Source organism: Drosophila sulfurigaster, chromosome 3, assembly GCF_023558435.1.
Source record: "Drosophila sulfurigaster albostrigata strain 15112-1811.04 chromosome 3, ASM2355843v2, whole genome shotgun sequence".
Lineage (NCBI taxonomy): Eukaryota > Metazoa > Arthropoda > Insecta > Diptera > Drosophilidae > Drosophila > Drosophila sulfurigaster.
In genome coordinates this window covers 24,447,379-24,474,809 of record NC_084883.1, presented here as the reverse complement: position 1 = coordinate 24,474,809, position 27,431 = coordinate 24,447,379, and the positions used below count along the sequence as shown (strand labels likewise).

The 27,431-nt window shown below is 39.0% G+C and overlaps 2 protein-coding genes across 4 annotated transcripts in view; one reads left to right on the top strand and one right to left on the bottom strand.

Moving 5' to 3' along the window:
* Positions 1 to 12,189, top strand: part of LOC133845199 (uncharacterized) — a 73,528-nt gene extending 61,339 nt beyond the window's left edge. Inside the window, 5 exon segments of the mRNA XM_062279588.1 lie at positions 3,218 to 3,427; positions 4,322 to 4,455; positions 4,635 to 4,730; positions 6,076 to 6,270; positions 6,345 to 12,189. Of these exon segments, the coding sequence (XP_062135572.1) occupies positions 3,218 to 3,427; positions 4,322 to 4,455; positions 4,635 to 4,730; positions 6,076 to 6,270; positions 6,345 to 8,951 (3,242 nt within the window). The 3' untranslated portion in view covers positions 8,952 to 12,189.
* A 659-nt stretch (positions 12,190 to 12,848) lies between these two features.
* On the bottom strand, positions 12,849 to 27,318 carry LOC133845200 (uncharacterized). 3 transcript variants are annotated; one of them, XM_062279589.1, is made up of 5 exons: positions 26,565 to 27,318; positions 18,831 to 19,315; positions 14,679 to 14,902; positions 14,046 to 14,617; positions 12,849 to 13,817 (listed from the first exon to the last, which is right to left on the bottom strand). In XM_062279589.1, exons 1-5 carry the CDS (start codon positions 26,782 to 26,784, stop codon positions 13,381 to 13,383), a joined length of 1,938 nt encoding a protein of 645 aa, XP_062135573.1. In that variant the 5' UTR covers positions 26,785 to 27,318; the 3' UTR covers positions 12,849 to 13,380. The 3 variants fall into 3 exon arrangements, with proteins under 3 accessions (XP_062135573.1, XP_062135574.1, XP_062135575.1); XM_062279590.1 differs by having other exon boundaries at positions 12,849 to 13,766; positions 26,565 to 27,317; XM_062279591.1 differs by having other exon boundaries at positions 13,624 to 13,766; positions 14,015 to 14,617.
* Between the last annotated feature and the right edge of the window lie 113 nt (positions 27,319 to 27,431).

Sequence of the window (27,431 nt, the reverse complement as noted above, 5' to 3'; positions counted from 1 at the left end):
AATTCAACAAAACGGCAATCTAAAACTTTTCCGATTGAGTAATTTTTATGCAGTTTTACCATATATGTAGGTTCACGCATCTTAGCTTATATTGAATAAACAGCTTTCTGATAAAATCTTCAACAACTTTTCTAATATTTCCAAATATTTTTGTAGTTGTTTAGTAAAATCAATTTTCAGAAAAAAAAAAATGTCATAATACATCCCAATTAAATTTCTATCAGATTAAAGACCGTAGAGATTAAAAATTCAAATTCAATTAAATTAAATATATTTACGAAGATTAAATATAATACACAATGCAAATGAAGACCACAAAGTTATGAAATTTCATTAAATTTAATCTTATAAAATATGAGCTTGGAAATTAACTTAGATATCAAAAAAGAAATAAAAAAGAAGCCTTTGTGGTTGACTAATTGAAATGCAGCCATACGTTCAAAAATTAATCTATGAAGAAAATAAAATAAAATCTATTCTTTTTAATGGAATAAATTCAATTAAATTGAATAACAATTAAACAAATTTTGTCAGAATTGAAGTAGGTATGAGGAAACGAAACTTTTAAAATAGATTTCTGTAATATTGCTGTTTGTTTCAATAGAAAGCTTATTTAAGATAAAAAAGCACAGAAAGCAGATTAAATTCATAGAAACTGTGAAATTTAAATGAAATAAAAATCAAACAAATTAAATCAGAATCAAAAAAGTATGAAGATACGATTTAAAATAAAAAAGCACAGAAAGCAGATTAAAATCATAGAAAACTGTGAAATTCAAATTAAATCAAATGAAAAATCAAACAAATTTAATGAGAATCAAAAAAGTATAAAGAGACGAAACTTTTTCAACTGATTACTAATTATAGCATTATAATACAATAATTATATTCAAAGCCTTTCCACATATGCAAACAAGTATTGCCTGCTAAGAAAAAAACTTGCAAGACTGCAAAAAGTTTCATTGAGATAGTTGCAAAACTGAAAAGCAAACATGGTTTTTGTGACTCATCGTTGTACTTTCAAACTTTGTCGGCTTTAGCGAGGACATATAATTACAATACCCGCTTCACAAGGGTATAAAAAGCGAGTGCACAATAAAGAATGCGCATACAAATGTTGCACGCTTTCACAGTTGCCACGCAGCACTGTTGCAAGTTGCCTGCTGACTGTACGACGTGAAATTGAAGTTCTGCTCAAGTTCGCAGCAGAGCAGAGCCGAGTTGAGTTGAGTTCATTTATGCTTAATGTGTGCATTTTTAATGGCATTCTCAATCTTTGCCGGACTTCGCAGTGCCATGTCCAAGTAGATGAGGCTGATGAAGAAACACAGATGAAGCTGAGGCCGACGCAGAGGCTGAGGGAAGGCTAACAAACTTTTTTGTCTTTGCCTCTCTCTCCCTCTCCCTCTTCTGATTTGCCACCATTTCACTTCAGTTTGAAGCCGCCTGCAACATAATTATGCTAAAATTTGTTGTGCCACACAATTTCTTTCTTTTTTCTCCTACTCCGTTTGCTTTTTGGACTGGAACTGCGACTGGGATTTTCCGTTTTTACCATCATCGTTTCTTTTGCAGTTTGTTTTTGGTCTCTTCGCATTTTGTACGTTTGCATGTTTTCCTTTTTTGGCCCATTGAGGCGACTGCTGAGCAGGCCCTGTGCACTTATTTTTTCTCTGTTTTGTCGGATTATTTTCTCTGGTCTATTACGTTTTGCCCCCAGGATAAAGTCGAGTCGAGCTCGAGCTCGAGTTGCTTCTTTTATGCATGAACGCTGAGCGTCTTAATGTTTAATACTTTTTGGTTTGTCTTCGTTTAACTTAATTAGTTTTAATTTGCCTCCGCATGTCCTCTTTTCCTCCCTCATCCTACGCAACTAAGCAGCTCAACTAACTCAGAACTTGAGCATAAATTATCAAATATACATACTTATCAACGTTATATAACTATATATATATATATATATATATAAATGTGTAGCAACAAATAGCAAGACGGACACTGTAAGGCCTTTTGGCGAACCCCTGATGTTGACCAGAAACATGCCCAAGAGTCCTGAGAGCAGTCAGGACGAGTCCAAAGGCAACAAGCGACGCCTTCGTTTGAATTGAATTGAAAAGAAAAGAACACGAAAATGAAAATGAAATGAAAGAGGAAAAAACTCTGCCCAACAATGAACAACTGTAACAATTGCTGCTTAGTTGACGACAACAACAACAACAACAACAATTACAACTTAATTTAATTTGATTATTTTAATGTAGTTACTATATTTAATATTTTATTTTTGTGTTTAGTTCTCCCCTCACTCTAAAAATGTAGTCTTAAATGCAGCACAGTAATTATTATAAAATACTCAACTAATCTATCAATATAATATATAATATTATTTAGTTAGTCTCAGTTCTAAATAGTTATGAAAGTGTAGCTTGAATGTTCTGCGCTACATATTAAATGTATTTTAAAGTATTTTAGTACTCGTATTCTCTATTCATTATGCACATCACTCTGTACTTATGTTTCTTTATCAATGTTGTAAATACCACACACACGAAAAACTATTAAAATATATAATAAAAATAATAAAAACGAAAACCAAAATGTGAAATATACATTTGGAGAATATTTCAGATGTCGAGTCAAGAGAATCGCAACACAAAACACAATCTAGCAAAATGTTTTTTCTCAACTTTATATTACACAAATTTTATGCACGGGGCGATTAAAAAAAAAACACACACACACATGAACACCTTTGCTGTCTCATTTAATGGAAACGTGTGTTGAATGTTGCTCTGTTGCCAAATACTTTTTACTCTAACTCGAACATCACAACTACAACTAAATGTTATAATTTGGTTTTTTAAAAAGTCTACTTTCTGTTCTTTAGCTAAAACATTAAATGAAAACTAGTACTAGAAATTTGTTTTCCGTTTTCAGTTTCAATTTTTGAATTTTGTTTCTTAGAGCTGTAGCTAAATTACATCTACTTTAGATACATTATATACTCAAATCTCCAAACTGAACAAAACGAAATTAAATTGCAAATTTTTTTCATACATTTTATTGCTTTTTTTGACGTAAAAATCGAAAACAAAAAAAAAAACCAAAAACTCATGTTGCGTGTGTCTGTGTCGCGTTATTGTCCAACACACACAACACTGTCCTATCGAAACAATAATGACAACAACAACAACAACAACATCAACAACAACAACAGCACCGCACTCACCGCGCCGTCAAAAGTTGAACTTACGCATGAAATCGTTGAGCTTGGACTCACCCGAATCCTCGGAGCTTCACGGTCAGTTTAGGCGTCGCCAGCATCTGCCGGCGAACGCCGCCTCGACATCCAGCGGCTACTACCATGGCGGCTCGGGAGGCCATCTGGAGCACAGTACTCCGCCATCGAACAACAGCCGGCTGCACTGTAAGTAGCAATCCAGTTCCCGCTCACCCTCTCCGCCTCCCGTTTAACACACCGACTGGAGTTGCACCTCAAATGAAAATCAAATGAAAATCGAAGTGAAAAAATCTAACTCGAAATGCAAATGAAGTAAAAACCTTTACTAAACTGGGCGCCAAATCTCTCACTTCTACCTATCGAACTTTCTCTTCAAACTGATTCTAACACTTGACTCTCGCAAGCTTAAAAACAAAGTCAATGAAATAAAAAAAAAATACAAAAAACAAAGTATCATTCATCTTTGCGTAACAATTGCTTAAATAGTTCAACATTTTTGACAAGTAGTTACATTTTTGTTAAGTATCTTTTAGTATGTTTCGTTTTAAAGTAGCTTTTAGCTTTAAAGTAGAATCAAATTGAATTTGAAATTTTGAACTTGAATTTGAATTTGAATTTGAAGCAGATTTATAAATAAACGTTGAAAGTTTCACATTGCTCACATAACAGACAGTCAGTCATAAAAACTCATTTTCCAAGTAGTTGCGCAGAATATTTTCAACTTAAGGCTTCATTTGAATTTCAGCCAACGTCACGAACAAAAAAGTATTTCTCAAGCACCAAAGAAAAAAAAAAACAAAAAACAAAAAAACAACTATCAATATCGCCTTTTTACTTTTCCTGCTATTTTCTGTAAATGTATCTTTAACTTCTAACTGTATCTTTAACTGTAACTGTATCCTCTGTATCTTTGTAATTTTCTATCATATTATTCGTGCATTCAATTAACTGACAACAACCACACATTGAGAGTGTGTGTGCGTGTGTTGTGCATGTCCTTAATGCCATCACAGTTGGCCATTAACGCTGCCCTTTTCTCTCTATCTCTTCTTCTATGTCTCGCATCCATATCCATTACAGCGCCATCGAGCCCCTCGCATCCGGGACGCAAGCTCCTCTATGCCACACGTGGCATGCGGGGCGGCAGCGTCGATTTGCCCGACGAAATGGAGAAGTCACAGTCTTCGGCCAGCACATCGCCTTGCCTATCACCAGTAAGACATGCCCAGGTATTCCCCCCGTACTTTATGCTTTCCCAATCTCCTCGTTTTGTTTTCTTTGATTTCTCTCTCTCTCGCTCACGGTGCGTTTCTCACATTGTTATTGGTTTGCAATTTGTTTTGGTTTTGCTATCATGTTTATGCCTGAGTTATAATGTGCTTCCAATTTCAAGAAATCGCATCGTCTGCTGCCCACCAATCTGTATGTCATACTCTACAACTTCAAGGCGAGACACGCCGACGAGCTGGACCTCAAGGCTGGCTATAAGGTGAGCTATACTTTTGATATAAACATATATTAAAGAGAGTTTTCCATTTAAACAATGAAGTTTTGAATGGTTTTCTAAGAAAATTAAGCGGAAATCCAATGGTGAATAGTAAAGGGATAATAATATAGTTAAATTTTAAGTTAATAAAGTGCTTTAAATTTATTTGAATTTAAAGATAAATTCAAAGACAAGTATCAGTATGAATTAAAAAAAATGATATTAAATAAAATAAATAACATTTTTATATGTAAATAAATCAAGATTTGACATTTAAAATAGTTAAAATCGCTGCTAAAAAGCTTAGGGGCAGAGTTGAAACTATAGTTAAATTAAATATAATGTCAATGCATGCAAAAGGTAAATAAATAACTTTATGAATTCTTTGAACAAAAACTAAAACAAATATAAATTTTTTGTGCAAAGTATTTCACAATACAAAAAAGAAACGAAAGATAAAAAGACTTCAAAGCCGCTACAGCCATTGTTAAATTGCAGCAGCAACATTTCAAGGCAATGTTATAAATGGCGAGATATTAGTCAAAGGCGGAGCAAACACAGCTTTTAATATACCCTTTGTTGACTGTGTGCACAGAGTATTAATATGCTGCGCACATATTTTTGCATTGCAGTAAATAAATAAATAAATAAAACGCTTTGTTTAATCCGCTAAACTCGACGTTTACCGCGCGCATACAAACGAACGAACGAAAAAAATAAACACAACAAAAACAAACGGGGGAGATGAAGCTGAACAAAGGCAGCCAGGAAAATGGTCTGGATGAAAATCAGGCGCAGGGAAAACGAGAAGGAATGGGAAAGAGTAGTGGGAGCATATGTAGAGAGAGGATATACACAGTGTGTTTATATAACAATATATTCAATATGAGCAAAAACAATCCTAGAAATAACTGGTTCATTTATAATGTACACAGCGCATTTTTATTATGTGCCCAGAACAAAGCGAAGCAAATCGCTAGACGATGGGTAAAGAGAGAGAGAGAAAGAAAAAAGGGAGGAGAAAGTAGGTGAAATAGAAAAGAAAAATACAATAATAGTTGGGGCGGATTGTGTACACATTGTGATTGCCAATGCCATGCCGATTGCTATTGCGATTGTGGATTGCGGATTCCAATTGCGAATTGCAAACGGCGAACTGCGATTTGCGATTGCGTATACGCCCCCTTGGCCCCCGCCGCTGGCTGGTTGACTGGCTGGGCAAATTGTTGCAAATGATTTACATATGCATTAGCTGCGGCTTGTTTGTCCTTGCTTTCGAATAAGAAGCTTGCCTAATGGCGCCTGCTTTAATCCCTCCACCCCCAACCTCTTTCACTTTTCATCGCAGGTGACAGTCATCGATACCTCGGATCCGGATTGGTGGAAGGGCAAAGTGCTGGGACGCGTTGGCTTCTTTCCATCCAAGTACTGTGTGCGTCTCAATGCCAACGAGAAGCCGCTGCAGGTGACACACAATCTGCAAGTGTCCGATGGCGAACGTGGCGAGAACATGACACTGCTGCGAGATCAGATTGTCATTCAGGTGAGTGCAAATCATCCGGGCTGCTAGCAAATCAACCCCACTTTCAATTCAATTACGCATTCCTCCCCCCTAAGACTGGCGATGAGGTGAACGGCATGGTGATGGTGCGCTCGGCGGACAACCGGCAAGGCTACTGTCCCATCAAGTATCTGCAGGAGGTGTGACAGCCAGAAGAGGAAGAGCCGCCTGCTAAGTCATCAATGCAAACGTCGCGTGCCGATGCAAGCGACAAGACCAAGCGTAGAATTAGAATCGTAGTTTCCGACAACAACTTAGCACAAGCCTCCCCCTCAGCACCGCCACCGCCACCGCCGTCAACAGCCACAGCAACAACACACACACATTTACACCATTCGCCAAGCCACGAAACGAAACGCCTGAACATCGAGTACAGCGATGCCGATGGCGGACTCATTTGGGACAAGGACAAAGATGTGCTCATACTTTCAGGGCGCAATAAGAACGACAAGAACTGGGAGAACTGGGAACGCATACGCGAACAGAAGCTGGAGAAGATGAAGAATATCTGCTTCGAGAGCTATCGCCAGTCGAAACGCGACAAGTTGCTGCTCTCGAAGCCGCGTCCCAAGCAACTCGACTCCACCTGGTACACGGATAACATTTACTCGAATCGCTCCGACGATCTCGATGAGGATTATGTGCCCGATTGCCTCAAGTACGGCAGCTACAGCAATCGCATTCTACGCGACATTCACGAACAGGACGAAAAGTATGCCGATGATGCGTTGCCGATGCGCGAGCGTCGAGGCGAGGGCGAAGGCTCGCCGGGCTATGGACTGCAGCGCTCGAAGAGCTGCAAGGAATTTCAGTATCCCAAGTCGCAGAGCTGCTGCTTCGAGGGCAACGTATTTGAGGCAGGCGGCACTGGAGGAGCGGGAGCGGGTGCAGGGACAACCACCGCCACCACCTCCATACTGAAGAATCGAGCGGGTGTGCCGAAGTCTTACTCGTTCAGTGCCTCCACCAAGACGATGCCCTTCGACATTATCGACTACGAGCTGCCGCCTGCCTCGAATACGCGGAGAGAGAAACGCGAGGCCTACAGACGCAGCATGAACATGCTGTATAGCAACAGTTTAGATGAACGCACTCTAGCGCACAGCTGCTGTGCACGGGATCAGTGCACGAGTGCCAAGTGCCTGCTGGACGACATCTATGCGGGGGGAACGCGACGGGGTGGCTATGGCGGTGCCGCTGCCAGCGGTGGCAGCAACAGGAATCTGAATTTGAACATGAATATGAATCTGAATCGCAATCTGCCGCTGCGTTCGCCTGCGGACTGGCTGTTCGATGAGCGCAGCGCAGATCGGGCCGATCATCGTGGACGTGGCGGCGTTGCCCACGGTCACGGCCAGCTGCCGCCCACGGTGATCTGCTGCTGTGCGACGGATGACTATTGCTGCCATCGCCAGCCACAGCACCGGGCCACAGCAACCGCAGCCCGGCCAAGTCGTGCTGCCCAGCATTGTCCTGGCCATCACCCTGCTGCCGAGGAGGAGGAGCACATGCATTGCCGCTACGACACCGATCTGGAGCAGTTTATACGTGCCGAACGCGATCGTCTGCTGCTGCAGGACAAGTTCCTCGACGAGGACGAACGCTATTTGGCCCAGGGACACAGCTATGCGCCAAGTCACGGCTATGCACAGCGTCCGACGCGCAGCAAATCGTTGCTGGAGGTGCAGCCACCGAATCTGTTTGACGATGACAGCTGCTCGGATACGACGGAAATCGATCTGGAGGATTTTAACATTGATCTGGAGAAGTACTGGGAACAGCTGGACAAACCTCCCAGTCCCATCAACATGGACATGCGTCGCAACATGCACAGCAGCTTAAAAGTGAAAAACGTCAATGTGCGTTGCTACAACAATGGGCAGCCGATCGATATGCATGATCGCGAGCACGAGCGTCTGATGATCAAGAAATCGCTGCTCGAGGGCATGCCATCGCCGCCGCAGCACGATTCGAATGGCGGGGCTTTTTTTGAGAATGCCGCTGGTCCGCTGCACCATCCACACCATCAACACCAGCATCTGCAACATCAACAGCATCAGCAACATCAGCAGCAGCAGCAACAGCTTCAACAGCATCCGCATCAGCATGCCCATCATCATCCACACCAGCGTCATCATGCGCCATCAGCATACTCCCATGGCTATGGGCATAAGGTGTATCCGAGTGCAGATACTCTGCCTTCGTATCAGTACAACAACTTTTATCCGGAGCACACGACGCTGGGCAGCGTTCTCACTCAGCAGCCAACGGCGGGCATTCATCACGCCTCCGCCGGCGGACATTCGGCATTGAGTTTGATCAACAACATCTTCTCCATCTACAAGCCGAACAAATACTCGCCGGAGAACTGTCAACTGAACTACGAGAGCAAACCGGAGCCGTGCAAGAAGATGAATGTGCCGAGCACACGGCGACCGCTCGGCGCCGTCTCCAGCAACACGAGCCATGGCCATGAGCAGTATCTGCACTCGTCGATGAAGCGGCCGCTGTTGGTGAGCGCCGATCAGCCGCACTTTAAGATCATACCGGAGAAGACGGGACTGAAGATATCGCCGCTGTTGGCCTATGATGAGTATGGAGGCGGTGACAAGTCACATCACAGACTGAGCAGCACCGCACGACCTTTGATGCTTCCGCACTGATGGTGCTGGACCTTTTCCGTGGTATGGTAATGGTAATTATTGTTAGTTATGCCCACAGCGACTGCCGAATGAACTCTCTCCAGCTAACAAAACAGCAAAACAACAAAAAAAAAAGCTAAAACAAGTAGTAGAACAACATGAACAACAATCCAAAAGACTCGCTCGTTTAGCAGCAATTAAATATTATATGAGAAACAACAAACAACCAAACAACCAAAAAAAAACAAAAAAAACAACAACAAAAAAACGCACAACTTGGCCCAGTGGCTCAAACAAAATGTTGTAGTGGCATCGACACCCAGTTTCCCAACTCCTTATCCGCTCTCCTTTTCTTCTTCCATTTCCAAAAACTCCTTTCGACGTCGCCGTCGTCGTCGGAAATGCTTTTGGTTTATGTTTGAAGCATCATTTCATCGTTTTGTCTGACACAATTCCACAAAAGCCACCACCACCACCAACAACAACAACGACAACAACAACAAGAACAACAATAACTTGAACAACAACAAACACCATCACCAACAACAACAACAACTGCGCCATACCATTGGAAAATATTAAGTATACAACATGGGAGACACGTCTTAGAGAATATTAGCAGAATATTTAGGAATACGAAGAAGAAAGTAGAGATGCATGATGAAAGCAAAGTAAAGTAAGAGCATATCCAGCTCGGCTTAAACATACTCACACACACACACAAACATACACACACACACACAAGAACACACATTCAGAACAAATGTGCTTTTAATCCGCTTGAAAAATCGCCGCATATAGTTGATATATAGTTCAGATATACTTACAATATATATATATATATATATACAAATATATATGTACCACTAATTTTTCGAGCAACTTTTAAGCAATCAGGAGGAGCGTACTTAATATACATATACTATATATAGATGTATAGACGTATATTATAGAGAGATGAACTACAACTATATGATAGTTATGTAAGTCATTCCATATCCGTGTTTCACGTTTGTATTTAGGACTACAACAACATTGAGAACAACAACAGAACAAGAACAAGAAGAAGAACATAGGAAAACCGTACCGTATCGAAGTGAACGCATTGTATACCCTGTAATCTTGAAACCTGTAGCAGCTAAGCGAATTTTTATTAACACTAAACGAAACTAACAAAACTATTGTCGATAACGATTACGATAACGATAACACGAACTATAGCGATTTATCGTTCGGAAGTTTTGAACAAAATGGTTAATGATTTGAGACAAACATCGTTTTTATTGCCACGAAATTTTTTCTATTTTTTATACCAAAAACCAAAAAACAAAAACATGCATATATAGTATATAAAAATACTAAAACTAACAAAAAGTACATTTCGATATGGAACGTTTATAAGGCTTAAAACTCTATATATGTTGCGGCTTCTAGGAGAACAAACAACCAAACCAAACCAAACTAGATTTGTATGTATATAAGATGAGATGAATACTATGAATACTTTTGAATACTCGTGTTATGATTGTACTTTTATGATGTATGCGTATCCACTGGCCTTATTTATTCAAACCAAAGCAACGGAACAAAACTAAATGCAACACAAACAAATGAGCTGAACACAAACACACACTTTGACACACACATACAGAAATACACTTACACACAATACTTGCACTTAATATGTGAATTTATTTGCGTTGAACTTTTGAGCGCACTTGAGAATTAATTTTAAGGCTTTGCGTTGATTTTGTTGATTGTTTTTTGGCGTCCAATTTTACAAGAGTACATAAGTATTATAAACTAGCGTGAGTAGCGAGTAAGTGTCTGACGAGTAATGAATAACGATAACGAGTAGCGAATAACAAGCGAGAAGCAAGGAACTTTAGAAAGTAAACAAATGCATCGTAATCGTATTTGTATTTGTATTTGTAGTAAATAAGACAAAAAGCGAAGCAAACCAAACAGTTTTAGCACGTAAACGTGCAATCAATTTTGAATTTGAATTTATTTTTAATGACTTTTGAAGAAAAACAAACAAAAAACAAAAATATAAAAACCCAAAAAAAAAAAAAAAAAAACAGAATATAGAAACATTTTATTAGATAACGTTTTCTATCCACATTGTTGTTGAACTACTTATACACAAGAAAACACAAACACACAGACAGACAGACAAACAGACAAAAAGACAGTCAGAGACAGGTGCAGATTGTGCGACGTGTATTATTAATCTAAGTGTACCCCTATGGCCTATTAGTCAATAAGTAATCCAATTTTCTACATAGACTACAACAACTACAACAAGAACAGACACAAGAAATTTATGCACCAAAAATCAATGAAACAAATAAACAAAGAACACATCGAGCACTCATTTAACGATAAAAAAAAAGTATATACATATATACATAGATGATATTTAGACTATATACATAATATATATTATATGATTTAGTTGTGTAAGTGAGGATGTAAGTCAAGTGTAAAGTGCAGTGACGACGATGCAAAATGAACATGAACATGAACATGAAAACGCCCAAATCTTATGAGTATGTAATTAATAGAGAAATACTGAAAAAAAAAACCAAAAAGTAAATTCAAATCTGCAAAGCCCAAAAAATAGAACAACAACAACAACAAACCAGAACGTTCGCTCCGTCATTGGAGAAACGGGAAATGCTGAAATTGGCAATTAAGTAAATTTAGAGATAATTGAGAATAAATAAACTTACTACTTAGCTGGTAAATTTTTATAGCAGCCTCGTCCGATTCCTTCTGGAGAATTAAAAACAACAAGGATTTCATTTTCATGCTGAATGGCGAGACGAGGCTGTCTATACACATATTTAATGCATCATTTTGTTTAGAGTGTAATATTGTTATAGTTACGATTACGATTACGATTGAGATGGATTGAGAATCACATAATATTGTACTTGTATGTTATTGCTTACCTTATATTGCATATATATACATAGAGTAATCGGTATTCGGTTTAGGAAGGCGACGAAGAAGAAGAAACCTTAAAGGCAGAACATAGAACGATTGTAGCAAATTTACATCTAAATTACGATAACGAAAACAAGATACACATAACGCATACGCATTCAGCATATGGCATATAGAACATACATATATAGTTAAGAGATCCCGGCAAAAAAAAGAAACAAAAATAAAAACAAAGATATCAATGCAACTTACATATATCAAAGACAAATACAACTAAAACACGTAAAAACGAACAAGAAACAGTAAATCCGTAAAACAAAAAATTTAAAGGCAGCAACTAGAGCAACAAATAAAGCGTAAATCAATTTCAAACAAGTAAAAGCGAAAGGAATGAAAACAATACTTAACTCATTTAGCACTTCATGCAAATTTAAATGTGAAATTTTGTCCTTATCCTGTCGATAAACCTTCCCCCATCATGCTCCTTTCCAAGGCTAACCTCTGACCAAACTCTTCATTTAACTGGAAAATAAAACAAAAATGATGTTGAAATTCGATGTAAAAAAATATCAACTGACTTTTCATTTATGGCAGACGGGATTTCTTTTTAAAAATGTTTGACTTTATATTCATTTACAGTTAACAAATCAGCGTAAGTATAGTATTTAAATTGTGTCAAGAGTCGGATTCAACGGAAATATTTTAATGCGCACAAAAGTAGGCTACAGTTTTTACCAACAAAACTGCAGTCGCTCAAAAGTATGCAACGCTTTTTACACATGAAACTGCAGCCGCAAAGTATGTGTGGGAATATTAAGTATACGAAGCTGAATCTGGAACTGCATACAATAAACCATTCTGTGATTGTATTCAGTAATCCAAATGACCTTCTGACTTCATCCATTGATTACCTTGATTGCCAATTATTCAGTCCTTGTTGTTTAAGGCTTGCAAATACCAATTAAATAAACTTGTACAGGTTTTGTTTTTATTATGATTTAAATTTATATCACATTAAATTTTACATTAACAAAGATACAAAAAATATACGACTTGTCGTTGTTGTTGTTGTTGTTATTGATGCTTGTCGTGTGTTTTTTCTTTTACATTCAGTATATATTAAAAGTATAGTTTGATTACGATTACGAGTAGTTTCTGCGTTGCAAGCAATCGTTTAAATTTCATTTGGAATTGATTAAAATAGGATTTGTCAGCCGAGCCAGCATGCTTAGCAGTTGGTCAGTTGGACATTGGACGTGTTCACGATTTCTTTTTTTTTTTGTTTCTTGGGTAGTTTTGGGTGCATACATAGTGTTGACCAGCTAACATTAACGTTATACATTTAAAATAGAGTTACACTTACAAATTAGAGCTAATAACTATCAAATTGGTTTTCTAAACTAATTGCATCAGAGTCAGTCAAAGATGTTGGAACCTAAACCTAATCTATTATGCCAGGATGCGCCTTTATTCGGCGACCTTCTTGTCAGGCTTATAGCTAGTTCGTCGGCTGCTCTCCTGGATTTTCTTGTTGTTGTTGTTGTTGTTGTTGTTGTTGCTGGGTTTGTTGTTCTTGCTGCTGCTGCTGTTGTTGCTCTGCCACGGATGTTGCTGCCACAACTGCCGTTGCTGTTGCTGCTGCCGCTGCAGCCGCCGCTGCTGCTGCTGCTGCAGCTGTTGTGCTGGCAACGACGCCATCCAGGGCATTCAATGTATTGCTGCTGGCGGCCTTCTGGTTGGGAAAGAGCACCGAGTAAGCTGGCGGTGGATCCAGCTCCTCGTAGTTGGGCGGCGAGGTGGCATTCGTGGGATCCTGGCCAGCTCCATTGGCGGCGGCCAGCGCTGCCTCGCGCTCATTGTTGACCGCATGCTGGGATGCGGATGCTGTAAGTGAACGTATGGATTCAATGTGAGAGCTCAAGCGACAACAGGAAACTGTTCAAAGTGAGGGGGGGGAGGAGGTTGAACGGTGGATTAATGGCATAAGGCGAAAGTTAGACAAAGACATAGACATTGATAAAGATACGAGAGAGGCATGCGCGATGTAACGATACCAATAAAAATTCAGCACAAAAACAAAGAAGAAAAACGAAAACAAAAAACTCACATAAATATAAATGTCTATGTCTTACTTGGGCTACAAAAGTGTGCAATTGAACGTACCCCAGAGGCCGCAGATGAGCAGAGCACCGCCGCAGAGGAGCATGCCGAGCATTAGATAGCCCCACGGTCCGTACTTGGACAGATCCGAGTGGAGGCCCGTTCTCGTCGAGTTGCGACGCGTGAATCCGCTGCCGCCAGTGTTCCCATTTCCATTCGCATTCGCATTCGCGTTGCCATTGCTCTCCATGGTGGCATTATCCTGTCCTGACTTGCCATCCGCCTCCGGCGTCTGCTCGGCTCCGATGGCATTCGGTGAACCGTTGGCCTCGCCATTCGGCTTTTTCATATCTTTGGTGTGAACTTTATGCAGCTGCGTTGTCGAATTGCTGCTCGAAACGGAGCTGCTGGCATTCTGTGGTCTTTTGGGTGCATCGTGCAAAAAGAAATTGCGAAACACTTCGAGTGTGAATTGCTCGATCAAATCGGACTCTTTGGCCGATGGCAGTAGACCAGGACGACGCTGCTTATAGCATAACTCGTAGTCCTCATCGCTGTCATACTCATTGCTATACGGGCAATGGCGTATGCCATCGCAGGCCAGCTCCTTGGAGATGCAGAGTATGGGCTCATCGCTAAGGAATTAAATAATCAGTTGCAGAAATGATAGTAAAAACACTCCTTTGCTTTGCTTACCCAATCTTCAGGCACTGATGCTTGTTTTGTGCGTCCTTACACTGCTCTCCCTTGCCCAGCACCGTGATCATTAGCTTCGACTTCAGCTCCTGCTGTTCATGCTCCCACACGATGCGTACACGACCGTGGAACAAACGCACAGGATCCTCCATCTCGGAGGCTGTATCCTCCAGCTGACAGGGATCCACGCGCCATTGCGCGGTATGCGGATCCAATGAGCTAAACTGCAAAAAAAAAAAAGAAAACAGAACGAGATTTAATTGAAGTTTGATCTAATATTTGCACGCGATCGTGCAAACAATTTACGCGCTCAAAATACTTAAACAATAGATTAAAAAAGCTGAGGGAGCTAATAAAAAGCACTCAACGCGCTTCACGCCCACAAACAAAGGCAGCGCTGCTCTGACGTGATATAAATTATTTACGCAAATAAAGATCAAAAAACGTGCACAATAAACGATCAACTGCGAATACATTTTGGATATATATTTTTCGCATGGCGTTTAACAGCAGCAACAACAACAATCAATGGCAGAAGAATAATGCTAAATTAAATATTTACGCTGGAAAAATACGCGCCACAAAAGCGGTTTTAGGTAGCACATGCGAATGTTTTCCCCTCCGCCTTCCGCCATTCGCCTCCGCCCCCCGCTGCTCGATCAGGTTACGCGGAGAGTACTACGTGGAGTACTATGGCCAGCGAAATTCCACGCTATTCATAATTATAAATGCATATAATACTACGAGTATAATATGCAAAGCTAAAAGTAACAATTTGTTTAAAAAACCATTTAATATGCACAGCGTTGTTGCCAACGAGTTATTTTAAAAACACGATACAAAAATACCCTAGACCTGAAATAGCATTTAATTCTTATAACTTATAGCATATGCAAAGCATTAAATTATTTTGAAATTTTTAATTTGAAAATAGCTATTATTAATTACTCAAATATTTACATTCCCATATCTTCTACAGGGTATAAACAGCCATGCTTTCAAATCCCCAATGTAAACAAACAATAAATTAGTTTAATAATCTAACAATTAAAAGGCTAAAATGCGTAGAATTTACTATTTATTAGCCATTGTTTAAAGCAACGGAAATATTTATAACTTTTGAGTTTGCGGTAGTGAAATTCAACACACAAATTCGATTAATTTGTGAATTATTAAAAAGCTAATTAAAATTCGCATACAGTTTGCTAATTCTGTCAGAATTAGTATTCAACGTCTTTAATTTGATCTATTAAATTGAATAACTCTCTAAATACATTACAAATATTCAATAGCAACTGATAATAGTTTTTCTATTGAATACACGAGCTAATGCATTAATTTTCCCCAAGTAAATGAATCTCAACCAACAAAACAGGAGTTTTGTATAATAGTTTGTATAATATCAGATCGAATTAGTCCAGAATTGTTTACAATTCTTAATTCCTTTTCTATATAACTCTAAATAATTATCGATCGGCATTCGGTAGAATATTATTTAAGCATTAGCTAGTGTAATTAATCGTGCCTAAAGGGCTTGAGTTCAATAGCTGATATAACGGAGCTTGAACATTATCCGAGCAGAGTTAATTAATAATTAATTAAGGGGATTCAGCTCGACTTCCAGGTGTGGCTATTCAATTAAACTAGCTGCCTATTTACACCACTTGGTTAAGCAATCATCAGTTGTAGTTTGTATTTTATACAAGTGTGTGCATCTCGATTGCGATATGCGATTCTAGTCCGAGAATGTTTATCATTGTGACTGTGACTGTGACACATTTGCATATGGAGGCGAACAAAGAAACCCCATTTATATCCAGATACAGTTTCAGATACCCATATGGCTAAAGCTCTACCTATGTGTGGCTGCAGATAGAGCTAAAGCCATGCCATCTTGCGATGCGCAGATAGTTGTTTTTTTATGGCCAGCGACTGTCCACGTTCACATCAATCCGTCTAGTTGTCAGTCATTCAGACAGTCATTCAGACAGTCATTCAGTCAGTCATTTTGGCAGTCATTGTAGTATTTATGGCATCGCAGCGCAACGCAGCAGCAGCAGCAACTGATAGTGTTGTCGGTTTTGTGCGTCGCGTATTTCGTTTCGTTTTCCTGGCCAAATGAGACAAACGTGTTTCAAATACACAAAATGCCCAGAACTCGCACCAAATGCAAAAATGGCTCGAATCGGGCGCGCTTATGCAAATCGCACGCGCTCAGAATATATGTCTCTCACTCGCATCGTATCTAAGCCAAGCCCCGCATTCTGGAATTGCCAACGAAACCAAACAACCAGCAACTGAGATGCGGGCTAAGAGTTATGTATAATTCTGTTTCCACCGAGTTCAATGTCAACCTTAAAGCGAGACAAGTTGCAATCTATATAGCGCTAAAGAGAACTTTTTCAATTAACAATAATTGGCGACAATTTCAAATGTCAAAATGCCATGTGAAAACCACAACTAAAAAAACAATGTCATTAGACACAACAAAAAAAAACGAATAACGAAAAGCGAAAAAAACTAATCACAATTAGCCAAGTTACAATAGGCGAAAGTGCTCGACCATGGCATACCGCGTTGCCATGTTTGAAGCATGTTGAAAACCTTCCGAAATCAAGTCATAGGCTCAACATAAATTAGAATTATATCACGAATCTTTGATGAAGTCACTCGCTGAACTCATGTCATTGTCTCTCTTCAAAGTATCTCTTTATATACTTCTATCTATTATATAGATTTTTTTTTTTTTTGGGTGAGTTCAATGCTAAATACGTGTACCACAATTCTCACACTTTTCGGTGGTCACGCATGCGCAGCAACAAGATACACACACACACACACACTAATAACAACAATAACACCCACACCCAAACAATCGCCGCTCACAAGTCAAAATCTAAATTATGCTTTCCGATGGTCAGCTAAAAGCCATTGAGAAGGTGCAACAAATGTCGAACAAACTCTAATTGCAGCCTTGAGATCAACATCTTTAACTCGAGCGATAAACAGATTTTCTAGCTGCATAGATTAGTACAACTTTTTCCATTTAAAAATATAGACAAATAAGCAAATGTGCGAGTTCAAACTCTATATATAGTATATTTATAAAGATGTGAAAAGACCAAATTAAATAGAAATATTTATAAAGTTGTTATGCTATTCCCTAAATTCAATATTTGTTTCCTTTTAGATGCTTGATATTTGCATTTGCTTTCTAAATTTAACATTTAAGTGGTTATAACTGCAAAATTAGTTTTTGCCACCTCAACTTTAATGCTGTTAGAATGCTAGAATGCTTATCTGTAGCAATAAATTATCTTTTAGTTATGCAAACAAACTTCTCGCTATCAAGACTTAACAAACTATTCCCGTTTAATATATTCGGCATTTAACATTATGCGCAGTATACTATAATAGACTGTAGTATATAGTGCAAATATTTATCTAATATATACTATATTATATATTTATCTACTATATACTATTTTATAGTATATAGTATATTTTGGTATATTGTAGTATTATAATATAGTGGAAATAGTAGATAAATACAAACGAATATAGTATATTTACTATATTGTGTTTAAATATACTGTGATACAGTATATAGTATATTGCAGTACATTATAGTCAATTTTAGAATATTACTATACTATAGTACACTATAAAATACTAGATAAATATTTGCGTTGAATACTTCAGAAATACAAACGCATATATTAGCATATTAGTATATTACTATACTATAATATACTATATTATTGTATGAAATAGTATATTGTAGATAAATATGTGCAAGATATACTTCAGATATGCATACGTATATAATATACTAGTATATTAGAGCATATTTCAGTACATTATAGTCAATTTTATTATAATAATATACTATAGTATACTACAGTAAAGTATAAAATAGTATATAGTATGTAAATATTTGCATATCTATCAGCTATTTAAAGTATTTACAATTTTTACAACTATCTGCGAATGCTAAATTCAAATGCTATTTGTTCACTTGATATGCATCATTTGAATTCAAGTTATGTAGAGAGCATTTGACAGATGATTTGCATCGACAGCATTAACAAATTCATCAATATTACGAAGGCCTCGATTTCAATCTGTAGCAATAATGAAGCTTCCACTTACAATGTTCAGGGGACAGGTGCGTCCCGCAATTGTTGCGGCTGAGGTCAGTCCACCTTCAGCTCCTGCTGCTGCTGCTGCTGCTGCTGCTGCTGTGGTATTCAGTCGCTCAATCAGCGTGGACATGCCCGTCAGGGCTGAGGAACCAGATGACAGTGACTGTGGCCTCGCCGTGCTGACAACAGAGGGCATGATGCTCGACACGAAACTGCCACTGGATAGGGACTGAGTGTTGTCTTTGTTGCTGTTGCTGTTGTAGTTGTCATTGTCCGTTGTGTGTTGATTGTGACGCAGCTTGGGCAAAATGAGACGCACAATGAATCCGAAGCTGGGCGGTGCGCTCAGTATGCGGGTGCATGTGCTATGCTCAGCTCCATACGAGTCCGGTTTCAATTCAATGATGAGACTCGACTCTTTGCCATCGCTCTCCATGAAATGCTCATGTTGTGCACTGCACAGCGGTTTGAATGTGTGCTGCGACAGTCCACCTGGAAAAAGGTAAAAGTGGAGCACATCAGATGTGTGTGTTTGGTTTGTGTTTGGTTTGTGTGTAACTTAACAAAATATTGCTAATCAGCAGGACAAACAACCATCTATCTATCCATATATGTATCATATAGTATAGCATAGTAATAAATGGAAGAAGACAAGCCCCAAACGTTGATGCCTTGAGCAACGCACTAAAAATAGATCATAGAAATTGAGTGTGAATTATGAATTTCGTCGATGAACGTTAACGTAGTATCTATGACATTCTCGAAATTCAATTAATTTGATGTATTGTATGCGAGTAATTGAATAACTGGCGATACCTCATACAACGAATACTGAGTAGTATACTGAGCTCATAAAATGCCAGTTGACGTTCAGAGTTTCAAGAGTCTCTCGGCTCAATTATTTTGCACTCGCAGTCGAACTTTGCGCAGCAGAGGTTAAAGATACAACACACACACACGCTGTGTTGTTGCACACATATATTTCACAGCAGCAGATACAGATACAGATGCAGACAAAGATACAGATACAGCTACAGATACAGATACCGATACAGCTGCACACACTAGTTAAATTAATAACGCACACATGAGAGTACGCTCAGTGGTTGCTGTTGTTGCTGTTGCTGCTGCTGTTGTTATTATTATTGTTATTGCTGTTGCTGTTGCTGTTGTTAAATATGAAATATTTATTTACAATGTGCCGCCGTCGATGCCATATTCCATAGGAAAACTACTTTTGCATTATATTCTGGGTCACTGACTCAACTCAGCTCGCACTGTGCATTGTGGGCGCTTATTATTATAGTTGTTGCAACATTTTATTATTAAGTTGCCCCCCTTTTTGCATCCCCTTGACCAAAAACCATTGCCATCTCTTCTTGTCGTCTTGTTGGGCAATTACATACATATGAGCTACCCACCGCTCTTTTTGGCCCATTAAAGTTTTATTCGCCTTCGCGAGTGCAAAAACAATTTGCATTTGTTGTGTGTGTGTGTGTGTGTAATTGCCAGCTAATTCTCGTTTCGAACTTGACATTAATAGCCAAGTAGCTGACACGTGCTGCACTTTAATAAAGTGCCTCGAAATGTTTGGAACAGCTCCTAAAAGTGCACTTAAAAATGCATTTATGCACTTAATTGTCCAACGCACATAACTTGATTAATAACAAATGAAATTTGTGTGCTCTATGTTCTCCATAAGCAGTTAATAATGTTACAACATAATGTGAAACATTCGCACTCCGTGGGAATTGGAGTGCTACAATTACAATGCGAAAGCTGAAGACTTCTTTTATATAACGCAAATAAATATAGCATTATTGTCATAATTGTTAACAACTTATAGATTATCATTGTTCAATTGTTCAATTAACAACTTGCCAAGCTTCCGCAACAAACAATTGTATGTGCAACTGCACAACTGATAATCGTTTAATTACGAGCTTTGAAAGCAGATGTAAGCTCAAGTTTTCAGCAATTGTTTGCTGTCTAGATATAGTGCGAACCTCATTAGATATGACAGAGAATAAATTAATTGATTGGATTGCACTTAAAATATTCAGTTCATGACAATTTTATATTTAACGGCAATTAGCAGCTTTGATAGCAGATGAAAGATAAGCATTCGCATCGAATTAATTTGCCAAATTTAATAGTTGTTATACCTGACATAGCTGTAGGGTCTCTGATTTAATTGCTTCGATTATCAATATGGTATATTTTGTACTCTATGGTATATTCAAAATTAAATGTATGGTATATCGTTATGCTAAATACAACTCTTGGTATAATTTGGTATTATTAAAATCTTTATTATGTATAATTTAATAGTAGTATATTATTATATTGGTGAACTAAAGACACCTTTAATTAAAAATAATTTAAAAATAGTTTAACCAAATGGTATATTATTATACTAAATACATCTTTTTATATATTTCAGTATTTAAATATACTAATGGCGTATATTTTAACAATATTAGCGCATTCGCAAAATTTAGCTTTTATTGAAATAAAGTATAGGGTATCTCACAGTCGAGCACAATAAACCCGCTGTCGTTTCATTAATCTTTCGATAACGTGCAAGTTAATTAAATTAGAATCGATTTTATAAATAATATTAAAGTTCAATATTGTCCATTGACATTTTATGCAGCAAATGCAAATATGTATTATAAATGAGATATAACATATTGCCTAAATTTCTACACTTGTAGGTGTTAATCACATTCAATTAAAACTGGCTTTTAATTGAGTGCCTAATTAAAATCTTAGAAAGCGTAATTTTTGTATCAATTGAATGAACTGTGAGAGTTCAATTAATTGGGACTTGACCTCGATGGGCAACCTGTTGGCCCATAATTGATCGACAAGACTTCAAAATGATAATAATTGTTGTAAAAACTATTTTATTCTGACAGCTAACTGCTATCTGTCTGATAAATTGACCCATAAGCCATAACTTTAATCCATTAGCACCAAAAAAAACAATGAGGTTTACTGGCTTCTTTTTTTTGGTGTTTTTTTTGTATTTGGTGGCTGACTGGCTGAATGGCAGCTATAAAAGTCGAGGCTTATGCCACTGAACTCTAGCTTCAGTTACAGCTTGAGCTAATTGGGTTAAAAGCACGCACACAACCACAAGAATACACACACTCACATACACACTCACACACACACACACACACGTATTAAATATAATCGTATAACAAGTTAAATGAGTGTTGTGCTTGGCTGCAACAGCAGACGAGAGACGCATTAAGGTTGATGAGGCTGAAGAAATGGGGGCGAAGAGTAAAGAGGGAATCAGAGGTGGATGGATGGATGGATGGATGGATGGTAGATGGGTTACAGCTGAGGTTAGAATGGGGGTTGGGCAGCAGCAAAACAGCAACAGCGAACTCAGCGAACCACGCAAAGAAAGGGCTGTAATTTCACTTGATTTTTCACCATAAATGTGCCGTTCATAATTTGTCTCAATTTCTAGAGCATAACATGAATAGTTGCTTTATGTGTTTTTCCGATCTTTTTTTCTCTTCTGGGATTTTTATTTTATTGCTTCTTTTGCTTTTTTGGGTGATTCGAAAGCTGAATGCAGCACAAGGGGAAAGGGACAAGAGGCACGAGGCAAGTGGCAAATGGCGAGTGGAAAGTCCAAAAAATTGCAGGGGCAAAACTGAGTGTTAACTTTGGGAATAGAATTTCGGATTTTCCATTTCGAGCATTTCTCATTTGCATGCGGCGAGTATCTATGCAAATGTAAATGTAAATGTTGTAAACAAACAAACTATACAACATTTCAATTTGTTTTGTCGTATTTACCTTTTAAATTGTTTGTCTAATTCGAGGAAGGTCAGAAGCAGCAACTAAATAAAATTAGATAGCAGCGGCCAACATCACATAACTTGATTACTGACTCTCGCGTTTACAGTGCTTTAAACATTTGTAAATTGCTCTTGGGTGTGTGTGTGTGTGAGTGTTTGAACAAGTGTGCTAGTGTGTGTGTTGATTCTGGCCATAATGCTGCAGCTCTTTGCGTGACGGTCACTTGCAAAAGGGCTCAACAAAAGCTGAAGCTGAAGGGCAGTCAATGTTGATCTACAGGTGCCTATAATGAGTGCACTCACACTCACACTCACAATTTACGAGTGTATTCACACACAGAGTGTACTTTAGTTCTGGGCAGTTGTTGTGCTTTGTTTTGGTTTTGTTTACATTTTGGGGTTGGGCTTCAAGCTTGGGCTTTAGTCTGTGGGCGACTGAGAGAGAGATTTGCCTGCCCGCTCATGTGTTAAGCAAAAGCTGTTGGGGGGTCTCTTGGGGCAGATTGTCAAGCATCTGTTTTGAGTGCCTGTGTGTTGGGCATCACAAATTCTGTGGCATATTCCATGTTGCAAACGTGCAACGCTCACTCATCATAATTACGCACAGTTGCATACAAAAAAACGCACCGACCACAGCAGCAACAGCAACAGCAGCTGAAGCTGCAGCCGCATCAGCAACAGCTCGTCAGCAGCACTCGAAATAAAAAAGTTGTTGTTAAAAAATTACACAACACACACACACACACACCACGCACTCCAAGTGAGAGCGAGAGAGAGAGAGAGAAGAGCACACTTGACGCACAAACAGCTACAAAAAAAAAAAAGCGATGAGTGTAGTACTTTTTTTTTGTTTTGTTTTTATTTACCAACTGAAAATTAGGTCAACTATCAAAGTCAGAACTGCAAGGGTTAAGTGGCAGGCCCACTTCCTCACTCTTCACTCATCCCTCTCCCCTCTTTCACCCCCTTACTTCACTCACATCTCTCAGATACATACACACACAAACATGTTACACTGGTCAACAGCGCCACAATTCCTGTTGGCCAATTTTGCTTATAGGTCAAGCAAATGTGTTGTCATTGTAGTTGTTGTTGTTGTTGCTGTTGCTGTTGTCATTGTCGTTGTTGCAGTTGTTGTTGTTGTCGTCGTCGTAGTCGTCGTTTCTCTGTTTGTCTGTTTGCACAGCAGCAACTAACTAAATAAAATAAATTGTACTATAAACAAGACAACAACGTGCAGCAGCAACAGCAAAGAACTTGACATGCATTCAGCTTTAACTGATTCTCTTTGCTGCGCTGATGTTGCAGTTGCTGTCGTTGTCTGTTGTCTGTTGTTTGCGTGCAACAGCAACAACATTATTGCAGACAGCCTAACGGCAACTGTTGCTGTTGCTGTTACTGCTGCTGCTGCTGCTTGTTGCAAGTCGCATTTTGCCAACAGCAGCGTGACCGAGCAATGCCCGAGTGTTGCTTCTAGCCGGTTCAACATGACTCCACACACACACACACACAGACACACATACATACATTCACGCTGCAGTCGACTTGGACTCGCCTGCTGCCTTCTAACGGTCGCATACATAAATCAAGGCGGCCATTTTAGCAATTAGCAAAAAATTACCAACAAAGTAAGTGCTTCTATAAAGTCTGTGAGTGTATGAGTGTGTGTGTGTGTGTATGTGTTTGCCTATAACTGTTGGCCAAAATAGTTTGCGCCAATTTTAGATAGTGTGGATGGTGGGCGGTGGGCGTTGGGCGTTGCAACTGCAGTGGCAACAACAACGAGAAAAACAACAACAACAGTTGTAACATCTAGCTGAAGTGTCGCCATTTTTAGTGTGAGAGCGAAGAGAGCGAAGCCAGCTCAGATAACGGTCAATTTGCATTTTAATTGAGCGCTTGTTGACGCTCTGCACATCTTGATACACACAAAAGCTATTGCCTACACATAAACCTATCTCTCTCACTCCCCTCTCTCTTTCTCTCTCTCTCTCTCCATTCTCTGCCTAAACCGCTCTGTTTTTGCTTTTGCTTTTGTTTTTGCTTACAGTTTTTTTTGTTGTTACAGCTTTTATTTGCATTTTGTGCGCAAAAAGTTGAACAACTTGGTCTGGTCAACGCATTGTGAGACGAATGAGAAGAAAGAAGGGAACCGAAGTAGAAAGAGGGGGAAGCGGGTGGGCGTGTTGCAGCTAATTGAACTCTTATGACATCAACAGATCAACTGTGCTTTGTGAGTCGAGCCCTGAGGTGCGACGACTTCTTGTTTTTTTGTTGCTCGTTTCAAAAGCAACGAAAACTAAAACAACAAAAAAGTTCTAGCTGTCTGGTAACATATTGATGTATGAGTTATGCATATGTATGTGTATGTGTGTGTGTTGTTTTGCTCTTTTTTGTACGCAAATTGATTCAGTAACCGGTTCACATATACACACACACACATCCAAGTATGAATAATATTATGTATGCATGTTTATTGAACAGATCTGGCAGCTTCTTGTGTTTCAACCACATTTGCATAATGTTGTTTTTTTTTGTTCATTTGTCAGTGCTTAAAAACTAGCAACAGCAGTTCTGTTAACTTGGCCATCATAATTAAATTTCATTTAATTGAAATGTAATTGGCATAGTTCCCAAATGGAACGACGAAATAATGTTAAAAGTTCAGCGGAACAACGTTAAAAGCTTCGCTTGTTAACCAACAGACAGAGAGACAGACGGACAGACAGACGGATGGATGGACGGACACTGCAATCGGTTAGGGAAATGGCATAGGGAAAGGGAAAGGGAAAGGTGAATCGGTAACTGGCAACACTGCCAACTGCCAACTGGCAACAGAACTCAACTGAACTCCGCGGCAGAGGCAGAGCGAGAGATGCTCTGCTGGCGCTGCCGTTACTTTTGTTGTTGTTGTTGTTGCTGTTGCCTTTTGCCTTTGTTCTGTGCGCGGCGTAACTGTATTTCAATGACAATGAGGTCGCGGTAGTCGCTCCCTCTGGCTGTCATAGCTATTCTTTTTTTTTTGTTTTTGTTTTTGTTCTCTTATTTCTTTAAATTCAGCTTGCTTCAAGTTGTGCATTGTTTTTCTCTTCCCCCTTCAGGTTTATCTTTGTTGTAGTATAAAAATAATAATTACTTTTTTTTTCATTATTCTCATATTCACATGTCTTTAACTGTGTATTTTGTTTCATTTGCACGGCTTCCGCGTGTATTTACATGACTTTATTGTCATTACGTCTAGGCCATTGCGTCAAATGATTCACGTAAAAAAGACGTAAACGCAATTAAAGATGTAATGCGTTTGTTTAAGACTTACCCAAAAGCACAACAGAGTGAGAACATTATTAATAACTCGCTTGACTAAAATCACAACGATAATAAAACAAAAATGAATAAGTAAATAAAGTAATAAATACCATGTGCACAAATGGAAAAGCAAAACAAAAAAAGATCGAGGCAAGACATTCGTAGAGGAGAGCAACCTCAACTTCAACCGGTTTACGGTTCACGTTCACAAAATTGTCGCACAAAAAATAAAAAGAAACAGAATCCAGACAGACGACAACAAGACGAAGAGACAAACAGACCAAAACTGAAAAGCACAAATGACAGTGGTTCACATCAAAAGAGATTACCAGAAACTACTACTAAGAATATGCCATAAAGGCACCTTGAAATAGAATAGTGCAAAAAAAACGAGCAAATAAAAAATTCAACACAAAAAATGATCGACTAACCACATGGCAAATTCGAGAAAAAACTTTAAGAGCTATAGAGATGATCTCAAGTGCTTAAAAAAAACTAAAACGAAAGTATTTAACGCCTGGGGAAGTACCGAAAACGCGTTGTTATATGGTGAGAAGTTAAAAAAAAAGCCTTAGGTTAATAGCTTATCAATTATCAGTAAATCAACTAACCGAAAACCGCTGCACTCTGCACAATGGCAGCACTGGCGGCCAGCAAGGTGAGCAGCGCCCAGGCGCTATAAATTTGCAAAATGGCATTACTGCCAATGGCTGCGGTTGCGCCGCTGCCGACGCCGCTGCTGACGCCAACGCAGCGTCGATTTTGCCGCTGGCGTACGCAGCTGACGCAAATGCTCGTCGCATTCGTAGTCGCAGTCGCAGCAACCGCCATTTTAGTCTGGATGTCTTAAGTTTCAGTTATATATGTTTTTTTTTTTTGCAGTTGTTATTGTTGTATTTGTTTTTGTTTGAGAAAACGGCTTTTCAGTGGCGCCGATTGCGGTTTCGTTGTAGCTTGAGTTTTGCAGCTGCTTCACTTTTATTTTGATTTTCGTCGTTTCTTTGGCGCATTACAAAACACAGTTTGACTTTTCACTCGGCAAAAGGCCAATTGCATAATCCGACTAGTTCGATATCGATATTTCGATTTTCACTTCACTCGCGCTCACATAAATTCTACACATTGATTGACAAATATACACCAAATTATAACGTCACACAATTGTTTAATGTTAATGCACTCTCGCGGATTTTCTTTTCCTTTTTGTTTCGTTTCGGTTTTATTTTTTAGAGACTGAGTGTGAGACTGGGACTCGGCCAAGCTCTGCGCCACCCTCGACTCTCAACTACGCTGCTTGAGAGTGTGTGAGGAGCCCGATGACGAGTTGAACTTGCTGCGACGAATGATCGAATCGAACTGAGCGCAGCTTATGGCGCTGTCAGTCGACGATGCTTCGTGATCGCGCTGCGTTAGTGCTGCTCGCTTCGAGTTCGCTCTCCCGCTAAAACTAGCTATTTTCCGCTTCGATTGCTGTGAGA